General features: G+C 52.8%; 2 protein-coding genes across 7 annotated transcripts in view; one reads left to right on the forward strand and one right to left on the reverse strand.

Moving 5' to 3' along the window:
- Crb2 (crumbs cell polarity complex component 2) overlaps positions 1-3,670 on the forward strand; it is a 23,729-nt gene extending 20,059 nt beyond the window's left edge. The window contains exon 13 of the mRNA XM_021193473.2: positions 1,113-3,670. Coding sequence (XP_021049132.1) covers positions 1,113-1,337 — 225 coding nt within the window. The 3' untranslated portion in view covers positions 1,338-3,670. The remainder of the gene's footprint in view (positions 1-1,112) is intronic.
- A 51-nt stretch (positions 3,671-3,721) lies between these two features.
- Dennd1a (DENN domain containing 1A) overlaps positions 3,722-15,835 on the reverse strand; it is a 473,824-nt gene continuing 461,710 nt past the window's right edge. For 3 of the 6 annotated variants that reach the window (XM_021192480.2, XM_029536942.1, XM_029536945.1), the window contains 3 exons: positions 9,699-9,827; positions 6,721-6,979; positions 3,724-5,950 (listed from right to left, as the gene is read on the reverse strand). In XM_021192480.2, the coding sequence (XP_021048139.1) occupies positions 4,742-5,950; positions 6,721-6,979; positions 9,699-9,827 (1,597 nt within the window). In that variant the 3' untranslated portion in view covers positions 3,724-4,741. Of the gene's footprint in view, positions 5,951-6,720; positions 6,980-9,698; positions 9,828-15,835 lie in introns of all 6 variants that reach the window. The other 3 variants (XM_029536943.1, XM_021192482.1, XM_021192483.1) reach the window with 2 other exon arrangements.

Consider the following 15,835-nt stretch of genomic DNA (forward strand, 5'->3'; position numbering starts at 1 on the left):
GGTACCCAGGGTAGAGGGTGGTACCCAGGGTAGAGGGTGGTACCCAGGGTAGAGGGTGGTACCCAGGGTAGAGGGTGGTACCCAGGGTAGAGGGTAGTAGCAGTGGGTACAGGTTAGGATCTTCCAAGTGTACTCTGGGACTGGCGCCTGGGACTACAGGAACATGGAGTCCTGGGGTTCCAGAGCCCAGTTTCTGAAGCAGATCAGGCTTGGGCACCGTAGGAATCCCTCATTCCAAGGAGGCTCAGCTGACAGAGGTCTGGGCCCTGTGGGGATCAGCACAGAGCTTTGGAGAGGCTCTGAGCCCATGGTGGGTGCTGATATAGGGTGTTATTAAAGGACAGGCTGGGCGGCTCCCAGGAGGCTGGCTGTAAGCAAGGAGTCCCCTTTGCTTCTGGGAAGAGTTCTTGTCAAGGTGACCTTTATAGCCTTTGCCTCTTCATCTTCCCACTATAACCCCCCCCACACACACACACACATACACACACCAGGGGGAGGAAATGGTTTCACAGCTCTTGCTGAAGTGCTGGAGAGAGGGAAGGTGTGAACTTTATAGCTTTGGGGCCCCCTTCTTCAGGGCTGAATGCTGGGGTTGGGTAAGCACGTGACAGAGTAGGCGGAGCAGGCTGGCGAGCAGGGGATCCTGGTGTCTGCACTGCTGGGGCTCTCATTCTGGGACTTGGAATCTTTATTGGAGGCACCGTGAGACTCTGTGACTGGAAATGGAGACATGTTGCCCTTGCCCCACATCAGGCTGTCAGAGCATCCCCTTGCAGGCAGGCAGGCCATAGTGAATTCTGTCTGTCCTTGTCGTCAGTGGGCTCTGTTCATTCCAGCTCTACTTTCTGTTCCTGCCTCACTTCACTTCAGCTGTCATTGAATTCTGTGACCCCCACACACACACACACACAGGCACTCCTGGAATGTCCACAGTCTATCCTCCTAGCCAGGCTATGCAACACTCCCAGGCTAGCATTGGCTTCTTTGCTTGGACGGGCTTTCTCTCTCTCTCTCTCTCTCTCTCTCTCTCTCTCTCTCACACACACACACACACACACACACACACACTCTGGGACACTTCTCAAAATTTTCTTGTCTTCCATCTATTGCAGAAAACCCTGCCTCTGCCTCTGCCGTTCCCACTGCTGGAGGTAGCAGTGCCTGCAGCCTGTGCCTGCCTTCTCCTTCTTCTCCTGGGCCTCCTCTCAGGAATCCTGGCTGCCAGAAAGCGCCGACAGTCTGAGGGCACTTACAGCCCAAGTCAGCAGGAGGTGGCTGGGGCTCGTCTGGAGATGGACAGTGTCCTCAAGGTGCCACCAGAGGAGAGACTTATCTAGGCTTGCCTGGCTCTGGTGCCATGTCCTGAAGGTCCTAAAGGGTCACCGCAGGACGTCTATCTGGAGACCCAAGGAGACTGTTTCCAGAGCTGGGACATCCACAGGATGTGCCCCCATGGTTGGCAGCCCTTGCTCTGTCCATCATGGACTCAGGAAATGGGGAACAACTCAGGGAAGCAGAGGAAGCTGTTAGAGTGTGCACTTCTCTGACTTGCTGGACTGGATACAGGGCACATGTGGGTGCCCATGGTATGACAGGGTGTGTGCATGTGTGTTTGTGTGCATGTATGTTTGTGTATGTGTGTATCTTTCTGTTTGGGGAGAGGAGGAAAGAGAGAGGAGAGGAGAATAAGACTATACATAGGGATGTGTTTGTTTGCAGATTGTAATGTGTTATGACTGTGGTAAGGGCTTCATATCTGCGGACCACCCACATGGATACCTCTGGGACAGGGGCAGCCCAAGGCTGCACGTTCTCTAGCACTGAACAGGCCAGCTTACCCAAGCACCTAGACTTTGGTCTTGACATCTTGTTCAACCTCCAAGAACAGCCTGGAGAAGCTGGGATAGGGAGGAGTCTCCTTGGTTTCCAGAACAAAAGCCCTTTGGGCAGATCTGACTGACAATGTCATGGCCACGTCTGTAGGGCAGGTCTGTAGGAACCAAGGAGCGGCTGCCCTGCCTGCTGTCGGCATTTGCCAGAGTGGAGCAACCAACCTGTCTGCCTACCTCACATCACACTATTCTGAGGATCCGAGAGACAAACAGGCAGAAAACTCCAGTCTGATGGAAGAACCGGCTGCCCTTGGGTGTTGGAAAGTGTCCCTCCTGCCTAGAGTTGAAAAGGCTTCCTGGGACCCTGGCAAGGAGGCCAGAGAGGTGCAAGAGTGGAGATGCTATTCTCTTCTGTCCCTGACCCCTGCAAACTCACCATCTTGTGGTTCTCTGGCACAGACTGCCCCTTTGCCTGCAGTTCTGTTGCCAAGGCTCCGTTGTGTGCCAAACAACAGTGCCCAGCAGATGGACATCAGGCAGCTTCTGCATTGGCGCTCAGGCTGCAGAAGCCGATTACATCCTGTGGACATTCAGTGTGAGTGACTTCTGACAACTCCTCCCCCAGGGCATTGGCCTGAAGGTTTAGCCTCCCTTGAACTTCCCAGAGGCCTCTGACTTGGAGATGTGTCCTCTGTCGGCTCTGTTTACCAGGCAGTGCCTCCGTGTTGGAGTTTCCCGTGCAAACGCCAGGTGGCTTTTACACAAGGGAGCCGGGTGTCTCCAGGTTTCAGCTGCCTCCCGAGGCACAGACTTGGGGGCACCAGGAGCTCAGTAGAAACTTTGATATGAGACCCTGGATGCTTAGCTAGGAGGCCTACTTGGTTCTTACCCTGTAGTGGTGAGGCCACTTTGCCCCAAGCTGTCTCCATGTCCCTTGGGAGAGGGGAGAGGAAACAGGTTCTTGGGTGAACTGTTGCAGTTGCCAGCTCCTAAGATGATTCCTGTGGAATGCCAATGGAACGAAACATCCCAGTTCCACGTCAGTGTCACCAATGTGGCCTACACAAGTACTCACTTGGGGGAGATGGTGTTCTTGCTGAGACATGGGGGAGGGGTGGAGCTTGTTCCTTCATGTAGTCCTGCCCACGTGTCCATTGTGATTCCCTCATGGGGAGGGATGGTGTAAGTGGCTCAGAGCCTCAAGCGTGCACAGGCTGGAGGACAGTGGCCTCTACTTCTGCAGGATGGCTGGTGGAGGTGGCCAAGTACCTGCTCAGGCAGCCACCCCCTAGAGCTCCTTGTAGGACTCAGGACTACAGCCCTCTCCCCAGTTTTATTGACCACATATAGAGTTCATCATTGGATTGCAAAGTCTACCCAGTGAAATGGACAGATGACAACAAACATATGTGCTGGCCTCCCCACCCTACCTAAGAAAACCACAGGTGTGTGCCTTCCTAGGCTGCCTGACACCCTGTCACCCTACTGGCCCACTGGGCTGTGGCACTGCCTCATCTTGGGTGGAACCTAAAATTTGCTAGGATGGAGGAAGTGGGGCTGAGGCCTGTCCTGGGACACCAGAATGCCAGAAGGCTTCCCACGACCCGGTGTGACTCCACTCCCTGGCAGCTGAGCACACCACCAAGACAGAGCCCTGGGGAGGGAGGGCTACATCTCTGGCCTAGGCCTCAGGGACCCATAAACAACCTCTCAGACACAGAGAGGGTCCCTAAAGTGACAGGGATCTCTGATGACCCCACCCCCTTATTCCCAGCCCCCAGAAACCCTGGGGTAGGCTGTCTGACCATTTACACATAGGAAATGAGAAATCAGGTCAAATGTGCACAATTTCCTGCGTGTCTCTGATGGATGTTTTCTTAAATGGTTAGTCTGTGTTTTACCTTGGTTTATTGAAAGGAATCAATTTTCAAGATTCATCAAATCAATAAGGTAAAAAGGAAAAGCAAGATCAAAGAAACAATAACAAAACATTTCATTATAACTTTGGTGACTTGGGCTCAGGAATTTCTGCACTGTCGAGAAGCTGGAGAGCGTGGGGAAGGCTGGCTTCTAGGCGCCCACTTGCCCCAGGCTCAGAGGCCACATGTATCTTCACTCCATGGGGGGACCTGGGGAGCCCCGGGGCCCCACCTGCTCCTGGCCCAGGAGCTCTAACAGCTGTGCCTCCCTTTGTCTGTGGCAGGAAACTTGTCCTTTGAGTTGGAATCTGGGTCACTGTTGCCCAGCTCTGTCCATAAAGCTGCAAGTGGCAGGAGGCTGGGCCTGAGCTTTGACTGACATGAAAGCCCAGAGCTATGAGGGTGGCAGAGAGCTGAGGGCGGCTCCTAAGACTCAGGTTTGGGGCTTCACTTATAAATTAGAGTTGCTGGTGTTACCAACCCCTGGAAGAGCTGGCTGGGGCTGGGTTTGCTGACCATTAGGTCTCCAGACCCCTGACCCTTCAGGAACAACTCAAGTTGGTGGTTAGGTGAAGACTCAGGAAAGAGTATATTGCTAGAGAGGTTTGGAGATGACCACCAGGGAGAAATGCCAGCCCCCCAAACACCCGTGTCCCCCAAAGATGTGCTTGCACAGGGTGTTACTGACATCTGCCCTGTGGGGTGGGGCCCAGCGAAGGAGGAGAGCTGGGCTTGAGAGCAGCCTCGAGCTTCTTGACTCCTCTTGGGCTATGGGAGGGTAGGATACGGCTGGCCCAGTTGACATATAGTGCAAAACCCACACAGGGTGCTGGAGGGTGGCGGCAGGCAGCTCTTCTGGGATGGCCATTCCCAGGGCCAGGCCTCAGAGATGGGCTGTGGAGAAAGGGGGCAGAGTCCCTTTGCCCCATGAAACCTGACCAGAAATGGGACATTGGGGAGGCACGGTATTAGACAGTGGCACAGGCCTGATCACTCAAAGGTCTCCCACTGCCTGCGGAGCTGCTCCACGGAGGTGGAGGCTGGGGCCGGGGCTGGGCTTGGGCTCACATCTTGCTTGGTTTTTCGCAGCAAATCCTCAAAGGGGTCTCTGGCCTGTGCAGGAACAGAGGGCTGCAGGGTTGGCTGTAGACTCTGGGGTGGTCTGGGAGGCAGCAGTGGGGATTCACCAGGCCTCAGGGCCAACCCCTGCTTGGCCTCAGCAGCCCTGGCACTTGAGCGGGCCAGAGGCAACGTTCGGATCCTGGAGGGGGCAACGGCTGGGGGGCCAAGTGGCTGCAAGGGACTAGCGTGGGCACCCATTGGGATCTGGCCAAAGAGGTTGGGCATGGAGAGAGCAGAGAGGTTGGGCTGAGACCTGTGAGGGGCATAGAAGCCAGAACCAGACAATAGAATGCTAGGTGCGTATGCTGGCCCTAGGGATGTTGGAGGGGTCCCAAAAGGCCTGGCTGGTGTAGAGCTCAGGGGCATGGTGGGTGGTACTACTGGCACAGATGGGACAAAGGGATTGAGTGGCGTCTGTGCAAAAGGGGTGGGTGTCACTGTTGGGGGGAAGCTGAGCTGGGGGATGAATGAGGTGGCTGCACTGGGGGTAGCAGGTTGTGATGGGATGGTGCTGCCTGTCCAGGCTGTGTTAAGTGGATCCAGGAGAGCAAGCAGGGCATCGCTGCCAGTGCCTGCAGCTCCTGGGGCTGGGCTGGGTGGCTGCAGAAGTTCTGTGGGACCTTGGGGGACAGCTCTGGGGAGTAGCCCTGACAGGAGGGCTGGGCTCAGAGCGGCTTGTCTTTCCCGGTCCATCTGCAGTGGCTCTGAAGAGAAGTCACCAAGTGGGCCGCCAGCAGCCTGGAGCTTGGCTGGCCGGGCAGTGGGTGGTGGAGGCACGATGCCCAGCTCAGGGGTCTTTCTGCCTTGTGGCCTGGGAATGGTGATGCTGCCGGGAGTTGGGATGGGAGTCTCCTCCTTGATGCTGGGGCTCAGGATGCCCTCCTGGTTCTGGGGTCTGAGAGGCAGGGCTGGGGAAGTACCAAGCAGAGCTGAGGGCTTCTCAGGGGACGTCGTGGAGGGCCTGCTGGGGATGGCCATGTCGTCCTGACCCAGACTCCAGAGCTTAGTATATGGATGAGCGAGCTTCAAGGCTGCAGCCATGCTAAGGCCTCTCTCACTTCTGCACAGGTCCAGCCTCTGTGGGGAAGAAGGGAGGAAGTGATGAGCACTGGTTAGCCCAGGCTACCCTTCCTGCATGCCAAGCACAGGGCTCCCTGGGCTGGGAGGAGTTGCAGGTACCCAAGACACCTGCAGAGATCCAAGCCCTACTGTGTTCCACAAAGGGAATACAAAGGAGTCCCTTGTCTTTTACAGAAGCCTGGGCTTGCCGAGCAGTTTCAGGAAAATGTCTCCACCTGTCGCCACCTAACAATGGCTTGAGCCTTTCTGCTGTTCAGAGATTATGGTGTGTTCGATTACCCTCAAAAGGGCAAGTGTGGCTCGAGGCCTGGGTGAAGGCACAGGAACCAGAGAAGAGATTGTATTTGAGTCCTGACCATGCCTCCATTTGACCTGGGCTAGACTAGAGCTGCTTCATTCCTAGCAGGTGGGATAATCTATGAATCCCAGAGAGGGGAGCTGACTGATAGTTGCACTGGGAGAACCAATCCAGAACCCAAGAGTTTGATCCAAGGAGCCTGGTGGGTCTGGACAAGCCTCGCAGCAGCCAACTCTCAGATAAGAATGGAGGCAGGCAGACACCCCCTGCTGTGCTAGCTCCCCTGATAGCTGGCAACACAGTGTGCTGCTCCAAATGGGGTGGGGCTGGAGTACTGACTTAACACAGGGGTGGGGAGTGTGGGGGTGGGGTGTGATGTCCTGTCTCCCTGGTCCCTTCCACTGTGACTAGGAGGACCTAGCTCATTAGGAGACACCCCATCAGCTACTGTACCCTACTCCCACCATACCTGGTAATCAAAGCTCCCTGGTTGTTCCCGCAAGTCTTTGGGGGCCCGGAGATCCTCCAGGCTCTTGGCTTGGCCCAGCGGCTGCAGTGGTGCCTCCACATCTAGGCTGCTAAAGACATCTTCTAGAAGGTCAATGCTGGCAGCTCGGTCAGGCGGAGCAGGGGTGGGTCCCCAGGGTTCTCGAGCTAGCTGCTCTGGACCCCCGGTCTCATCACCTTCTGCGCTGTCTGATTCTTTCAATGTCCGGTATGGCTGTGGCCTAGGAGGAGACAAAGCCAGCTGGATTTCCTTCTAGGGACTCTGTGGGAGCAGCAAGTGGCCCTAGCCCTTGAGACACCAAGCCCCAGGACCAATGTTTTGTGGTTCTCCTGGGGCCGGATTGGGTTCTTTAGTACAACTGGTGCCTTGGATGGGATGCTCTGACTCTGACTTTCTCTGAGGAGATGGTGAAGTGCCCCAGGGCCCAAGGTCTGTAACCCACACAGACCAGGTAGGAGTGGAGGGGGCACTGCAGGCAGATGCATGCATTCCTTTGTCCCACCTGCTTCCTGAATAGTGGCCAACCTTAGTTTTAGAGTCAGGTCCAGAGCATGAACCAGGAGCCCTAGCATTTCTAGGGAAACTTCTAGGCCTCAGCTTGTATGACTTATGTTCGAGCCCTGGTTCCAGACCTTGCCAGGGGAACCTGGGTGAGTCACTTAACCTTTGTAAATCTTAGCTGCTCAAGTGGTGGTGTGGTTCCATGAGCAAGCACAGAGGGTATGCTGAGGCTGGAGCAAACCACTGACTGACAGCATGCATGGTCTGTATAGCCACACATCACAACTTTTTGGGAGAGCTGGGTGTAAGTAACAGCTGGTTCCTTTTGCTCTCCCGCTGAGTTTAGGGCACCACTGATCTGTGGGGAGGGCAGCACCCTCCCTGACCTCTGGTGAAGGCTGGCCAGTGCCTCCCTTTTAGGGTCAGGCTGTGCACATGGCTTTGGTGAAGTGGCCTGAGGGCTCCACCTGCTGGTCACAAGTAGGCTGACACCAAAGGCCCACTGGAAGAGGAGGAAGTCCCAACTCATTCATCAGACTTTTCTATCTAGGACTTACAGATGAGGGCACGGACACCCAGAGAAGTTAAGTAAAACAATTCTGTGTGTCCCAGCACCCAGCAAGGGGTGGAATGGAAGCAAAGTTGGAGGCTCTTCAAAGTCTTTTCCTCACTGACCAAGCAACTCAAGAGCCTTTTATCTAATCTGAGCACAAAGGAAGGGATAAGGAAGGGTCTGTCCTTCCTAAACACCCGGGACAGTTGTTCTTAACCCTTTTGTGCTGTGATTTAGGATGGAACAACCCCCTTTAAAAACACGCAGGAAGCCTTGAACTGGCTCTGGGTACAGGCTAAGGAAATGAATTTTAACCACTGCTTCTCAGTGCTAGAATGTGCAACATGCGAGGTCCTGGGTTCCATCCCTAACATTGTAAAATGAGGGGGGAAATGCCAGTCAACCATTTAGCTCAGAGGCCTGTTGGGGTAAGGCTTAGGGCAGAGTAGGTGGGGGTCTTCCAAGTAGGTTCCTTTTCCTGCAGGGTGAGTCGTGGTTGCCACTCAGATGAGCATATGCTGTTTCAATAGCTCTTTCTGTTCTCACTAGTAATCGCTCCATCAGTGGACACATTAGACCTGTGCTAGATGGCACAGGCATTCCTGCTGGGGAGGAGCTGATTCTTCAAACATATAAAAGAAAAAGATCAAAGAGAGAATGAAATTACTAAAAAGGTGTGTGTGAAGCTCGGGGACTGTGGCCCGACAGGGACAAACCACTGCGATCCTCTCGTGAGCTGGCAGCAGGGGGCAGAACAGCCTTGACTTAGAAGGTCCAGGCTGAAGCCACAGCGAGCAGATCTGATGCTGGGAACTTGCTAAGGTGAGGGGTCAGAGAGCTGGGAGGGGCTGAGGGTGGGGGCAGTGGAGGGCGACAAGGACCCCTGACTGTGAAGTGGGCAGCAGCTGGCACCCTGGTAGGTTGTGGGCACATCCCTGAGGCTCCTGGGAAGTCCATTTGAATGTAAGGTAAGCCTTCTTTTCCTTGAAAAGAAAAATGGTGTTTGGAATTTGTATGTAGCTTATGTCATAAAATAATATAATTAAGATGAAATTACTTTTAGGAAACCTAGGTACTGCTGGTGGTGTGTACGCCTTTAAACCCAGCACTCAGGAGGCAGAGGCAGGCGGATCTCTGAGTTTTGTCTTTTTTTCCCCCCAGAGCTGAGGACCGAACCCAGGGCCTTGTGCTTGCTAGGCAAGCGCTCTACCACTGAGCTAAATCCCCAACCCCCAGATCTCTGAGTTTTAGAATGTGTTCCAGGACATCCAGGAATACACAGAGAAACCACATCTCAGAAAAAAAGAAAAAAGAAACCCAGGTAGCTCATGATGTGTGTGTGTGTGTGTGTGTGTGTGTGTGTATGTATAATATATATATTTAGAAAGGCTCATGTATATAGCTCAGACTGGCCTGGAATTTGCTATGCAGCCCAGGCTAGCCTCAAACTCAGTCCTTCTACCTCAGCAGAGCTGACAGATGTACATCACCACATATGGCTGATATGCTGGTGGTGTTAACACGTTTCTTGGCCTTTTATTTAACATCTGCCTTCCTATCTCCATGGCTTTCTAAGATGCACTGAGAAAAGGAGGGTCAGGAGTCAGGTTTACTGTGGTCACCAGTTCCACTGATGGAGTCATCTCCCCTTGTAAGGAATGGGGATCAGTGCTTCAGTCTCACCTGACACCTTTGCTGTCACAGCCCTGTGGGCCGGCACAATACGAGCCTGAGAGAAGGCCTGTAGACATGGCAGCCACCCTGCAAGTTGGCACCCAGGAACGTTTCTCCCCATGGCAGCAAGCAGCCCCAGTCCCCCATGCTCCCCACTGCACCCAAAGAGTCACCAGGCTGAGCCCAAGGAGCTGGAAAGAGGAAGAGAGACCATTCAAAGGGAGCAGAGAAGAAAAGGCTCTCAGTGAAGCCGGTGCTGGGGGCCTCTTCCCGTCGGCATTCCTCATCAGAGGAGTCTTCAGACAGGAAGACGGCATAGTGTCGCAAGGGCTTTACCAGGCTGGACAGGAGAGAAAAGAAGAGGCAGTTAGGACACCACGAGAGCACAGGGTGAGGGGAAGGCCCAGGCATCCACTGGGGTAAGGAGGCTGCCTCCAAGCCGAGAGGAAGCTGCATTTGCTATGTGTGCCAAGGGCTTTGAACTCTCACCCAGAATGTCTGACCTGGTTACTCACTTCTAGCAGGCTAAACCTAAAATAAAACTGTTTTCTTTTTTTAATTTTTTTAAAAATGAATTTTATTTATTTTATGTACACTGTCTTGGTCTTCAGACACATCAGGAAAGGGCATCGGATACCATTACAGATGGTTGTGAGCCACCATGTGGTTGCTGGGAATTGAACTCAGGACCTCTAGAAGAGTAGTCAAGTGTTCTTAACCGCTGAGCCATCTCTTCTCTTTAAAGTACTAAACACTTCCAGCAAGCAGAGCTAGGAACTGCTGGCTGAAAGCTATCTTCCCATTAAATATAATGCTAATGAAGAGATTTTAAAAGCATGACAAAGTTGCTCTCTTTATGACTGGGCTCCCCACACCTGTAGGCTCTATCTCTACAGTTCCAATAATCTGTGAGTTAAAAATGTGTGATTGTGGTGGTGCAGGCCTTTAATACCAGCAATGATAGGCAGAGGCAGGTGGATCTCTGTGAGCTTAAGGCCAGCCTGGTCTACAGAGCGAGTTCCAGAACAGCCAACGCTACACAGAGAAATCCTGTCTTGCAAAACAAAACAAAGAAAATGCTTGGAAAAACTGCATCTGTACTGAGCATGTGCAGTCTGTACTGTCATCATGTTCTTCCTCAACACAGCTCAATGGCATCTACACAGCATGTATGCTGGATTAGGTATAAAAAATGTAAGTAACCTAGAGATGGTTTAAGTGTACTGGAGGGTGTGTACGGGCTCTCTGTAGACACCATACCATTTCACAGAACAGGCATGAGCATCCTGATTTTGCCATCCAGACCTGGTTTCCTGAGGATACTATGTCCCTCATCTCTTGTGGGAAAGTGCACAGGAGAAAGACTAGAAAAGCAAGAGCTTAAATTCCAGCAGTGGCTAGTGGGACTGTGGGTGACCCCGCCTTCTGCTTCTTTTTCTTTTTCCACAGCATGCATATCTCTACTTCAGTAATCAAGGGGGAAAAGTTAAGGAAAAAGTGAGCTATGTGGAAGCAGCCCCCGAGAAGACCCTCTTCTGATTAGCTGCCCTCTCTAGAGTCTCCCTCCGATGCTTCTTCAGAGAGTCTTTTTCATCTGTGATGTGGAAATTAAATATTCATTGTTATAAAAAATACATCTCCCTTGTCAGCCACCTGTGTGCTCTAGCTCTATAAACAAACACACGAAGCCCAGAGAGTCCACACCTGGCTCCTATCAATTATATACTGACCAGCAGTGCCCAGCAGAGGTCACAGGCCCAGGAGAGGAAAGCTCCAACTGTGGCAGGTTCAAATCCTGACCTCACCATGAATGCCTTTGTAACTAACACCTCTGCCTCTGTCAATGCCTGGGCTCACTGTGAGAAGACCCGAGAAGGAACGATGTTGAGGAGACAGAGAGGAGAGACATGGTATTAGGCAGGGCCACCTGCTCTCAGGAGCAGCCTTCCTGCACTTTCCCTGTTGGAATTCCTTTCAGGTTTTATTTAGGAAAGAGCAACACATTCGAAACAAGTATACGAAAGTCTGAAAGGAGGCTGGGGAGAGCCCTGGGATGGCCAGTGTTATGGTCCCCATTCCTGTTATTACTTGAAGTAGCTCCCAGAGCCATCCACAGCCTCAGCCCTTCTAGCCATACACCCTCATTTTCTCCCCTGTCCCGGAAGGCTGGTCATGAGTTTTATCCTCCAACTGCAGTGGAGGTTGTGGCTAGCCCAGGGCCATGCACCACGAGGTGGCAGCTGCAGGGCTGTGATAGCCTCCACTTGCAGGCCACCTGGACATCCCTAGGATGAGATGCCTCAGCTCTTCCACACCTGGAGGAGGACCAGCTCATGGCAGGAGGTTCTGCATGATGGATGAAACATGTCTCATCTGGCACAAAACTAGGTCCCTGTTGCTTTCATAGGCGATGAGGCTAAGTACAAGGGATCAGTTAATCCACTGCAGAATGACAAGGAGAAATACTCAGATGCAGGAGTAATCTGCCCCGCCCCCACTGTCCCTGCTTTCTAGAATGGGGCAGCTTCTACCTGGTGTGGGACAGGAAGCTCAGTGTGTTCGCTTCACTCTGGGCAGCTTGAGGTGCATGCCAGGTATGGGTGGGCTGGAGGGCCAAGCTCTGGGGCCCCTTTCCCATCCACCCCCGGCACTTCAGCTTGAGAACCATCTCTGAAGGACATCCTCTGCCACTCAGCTCTGTGCCTGTCTATTCTCAGCACACTGACCGCTCTTCCATCCTGAAGACCTGACCTAAATATGACCCCCTAGGGAAGGACCTGGCTTTCCCAGCTCTCCCTCCTGAGGGTCTTGGTGCTTCACGGGTCCCAGATAATCTGGAATTCTGTTCCTGACTGGGCTATAGGCCGGGGGCTTGGCCTTTGCTGCTTTTCTTCCTCCCAGGGCCCACATTAGAAGGATGAAGGTTTGTGGCTGAAGGAATGAGGCTGGGATGCTGGGGGTCTCCTCCTCTTCCCCCTGAGCACTTAACATACCACCCAGGTCTTTCCGTCACTTCAAGGCTCTAATAGATGTACCTCCTCTTTGGATTTTCTACTTGCCTCCTGAGATGCTTAGACACAGGGTATACAGGACCAAGAGCAGATGCCTCAAGGCAGAGTTCAGGTCAACACCACAGGCCCTGGGAGGACCCTGTGGTGCAAGTGCTGGGATCTGAGTTGCTGGAGGTAGCCTGTCACTACTTGAAGTGGCTCTGAGCAAGCACCCTAACGTGCAGGACTGTCACACTAACGTGATGGAGTCCACCTGTCTAGTCATCTCCCCATTTGTCTACAGGAACACATCTCCCACCTACAGGAACACTTCTCGCCCATGTTTAAGCAGATCTAGTGCTTGCTGGGCACTGGGGACTATTGATGAAGCACAGAGAAGCGAGTAGATAGCTAAGCCAGGAAGTGACTGGAGCCAGGCTGTCCTGGGCGTGCTGGGTGTCCCTCAGATTTACTGTCGATGTCTCTCTGACACCCACATACTGCGTGGATGTCAGAGCGACCCTGGCACAGATCACATGGTGGCTGACAGTCACTAAGTCTGTCACATTCCCAGAGAGATTTAAGCCTTTGTGCTGAAGAACTCTGGTGTCATTAAAGTCCTGCACCAAGGGGCACCTCTGGCACCCTCGGCTTCCCACATGCTGTGTGTGCAGGACGCAGGAGAGGGAGTTCTACTTTCCAGTCTACAAGCCTCCTCCAGCTGACTCTGCTGGCCTGGCCAGGGCAGGCTTGGGTGCTCACCGCACATCGTTACTTCTTGAGTGACAGGGCAGTAGAGTGAAATGTGCCATGTGATTTTGGTCACTCAGAGTGCTGTCACATCCATGCCATAAGGATGGTGATGACTCAAAGGACTCAGACGCTGTCCATAAAATTTCTCACTCATTCTTCATGACAAAGAAGCCAAAGCTCAGAGAGGTGGAGTTCCTGGGGTCACACAGCCCTCCCTGAGGGTGGTGCTGGACTCTGTATTGGCCTGCCTCTAAACACCACAGGGTCCTGCCACCTGTTTCCTGGAGCTGAAACAATGCAATGAGAGGCAGGGGTTTCCCTTTCCACTTTTAATGAAAGGTGGTTTCAAAATAAACTTATTTAAATTCAGTTGCTCATGTTCTCCCATGAAAGATACAGTCAGATATTTGTCAGGGATAAAGGATGAACCATCGAAAACGTCCAGGTTTAAATTTTTTATTAGCTTAAGGCAGGATATAAAAAAATGTACCTCTTCCCTCATTAACCCAATTCAGCTACTATCCTGCAGTCTGCCCCCCACCATTTGCCTGGATTTTATTACACACAAAGGGGCTGTCTGGGAAAAGGCAGGCCTCGCTGAACTTGGCTACCCAGCAAGGGCTGTGATGTCACAGCAAGAGAGAAAGGCTCTGTCCATCATGGCTTGGGCCTATCATCCTGTTGCCCTTGCCTTGTCCACCTGCAGTGGAGTTCCCTGCGGATGATCGGAGCCCTTTCTAATGTTTGGTTTAACGTGTCGCTGGTTAGCGTGCGCGTGTGACAGTGGTGACAGGCGAGGCTGTTCCTTTTTAAATACCATGTCAGAGACACGGCGTCAGGAAGCCGGGATGTGCTCTGTGCTCTCTGCTGCTCCAGGATCGCGCTGGCTTATTTTTTAATGAGGAAGATCTACATCTCGAGAGTTTTTTTATGTGTCACATCGCATGGACAAATCAGCCGCACGTCACGCTGGCCCGAAATGAAGTGCTGACAAATGTAGATGTTTCAAATTTAATTGACATTTAAATGCACTTGAGATAAAGTGGGAGGAACCATCCCGGCCTTGGTCTCCTGAGGTAATGAAGGGACACCATGATCATTCTAGAAGAATCACTTCACTCCGGCACACAGGGTCTTCGCTCTGTAAATGCTCTGGTTACTATGTGTTCCCTGGTGACACAGCCCTGGTGGGGGAGTGTGTATAACAAAGGCATTGGACAAGGCCCACCCGTCCACTCTTCCTCCTCTCTTTCCAGACACCTTGGCAAAAATCCTTGGACTTTCGGTTCTCTGCAAATGGGGATGTTGTTGTCTTTCAGAAAGTCTGAGTAGAAAAGTGAAATAGTCACCAAGGTCTTTGCGTGGTGCCTACTAAGTACCGACCCCTCCGCTGCTGTCCCATGTTGCTTTATAGGATAATGCCAGGCACCTGTCCTGGTCGGGGATGAAGAGATGGTCCTACACTGGCTGTATCTCAGCACGTGGATGTCATCCAGCAACCTTACCTACAGTTTCCAGATCTCTTCAACCCCAGGATTCAGAGCCAGTCCCCCAACCATAAGCTTGGCAGTGGCTAAGAAGCAAAAGGGCTCTGAGGCAACGCTGAGTGCTTCTGGGAGCTGGGCCTGGTGCTGCTCCCAAAAGCCAAGGGTTGCTGTGCTGAGAGGAACTAGGTGCACCTAGTGCTCAGTTTCATGAATATCTGACGAGGAACAAGGGTCGCTGCCATCACCAGTCACCATCAGAACAAGGGTATTCTGCTGTCTGTGGTAGTTCCTACTGTCATCAGCAAGAATTCAGGTTACTCCACTCCCTTGGAGATGGGCTCTGCCAGGAGATTGGGAGTCAGGGATTGAGGATCAGGGTACCCGTGGCTCACAGACTCTCTGATGAGGCTCCCTGGACAATGGTATAGACTCCACGCTGTGATCCTGGGCAAAGTAAGTATAGCTTGAAGGCCAGGGATGCATTTAAGAGCATCAAGGATGGGGATGTTCAGGAGAGGGAGGACCTGGGGTTGGTGGCCTCAGAATAGCACAAGGATGGATGGATGGGTAGGTGGAGGTGATGTGTGGCCAGGTGGCTGGGCTGCATCAGGAACAGGAGACATTTCTAGTCTCCACTAATGCAACCACTGTGGCCATCCTTTCTTCCAACAGAATTCTCTAATGCCCGCATGGCATTAGACTTATGGTCTGAGCATGGCCTGAGATGGTCTTTGCCAAGTTACCAGGTGGACACACACAGGAATAAGATATTGTTGCTCTTTGGGGGTCTGTGTAGGAGGGAAGGTGGAGATCAGGAGAGAGAGAGAGTGGAGACACTTATCTCAGCCCTTTGCCCTTAGGACAGCCATGTCTGCCTGAGGATCATGGCAGCAGCGGGCAGGAGATGGGCTCTGGCAGTCCTGGGTGTGTGACTCAGTCCCAGGGCAAGTTGTCCCACTTGCTAGTGGGTTGGCTCCTTTGTATGAGAGGGGTTCACACTGTCCTGGCTGGGCTTGGGATGGTTAGCCAACAAGCTATTGAGCCAGGGTGAGGCCTCAGCTAAGTGGTACAGCCTTTTAAGGCTGACTCCTTGAGGCTTCCCCGGTAGTGACAGCAGA

The sequence above is a fragment of the Mus pahari genome, chromosome 3 (genome assembly GCF_900095145.1).
Source record: "Mus pahari chromosome 3, PAHARI_EIJ_v1.1, whole genome shotgun sequence".
In the NCBI taxonomy this organism is placed as follows: Eukaryota; Metazoa; Chordata; class Mammalia; order Rodentia; family Muridae; genus Mus; species Mus pahari.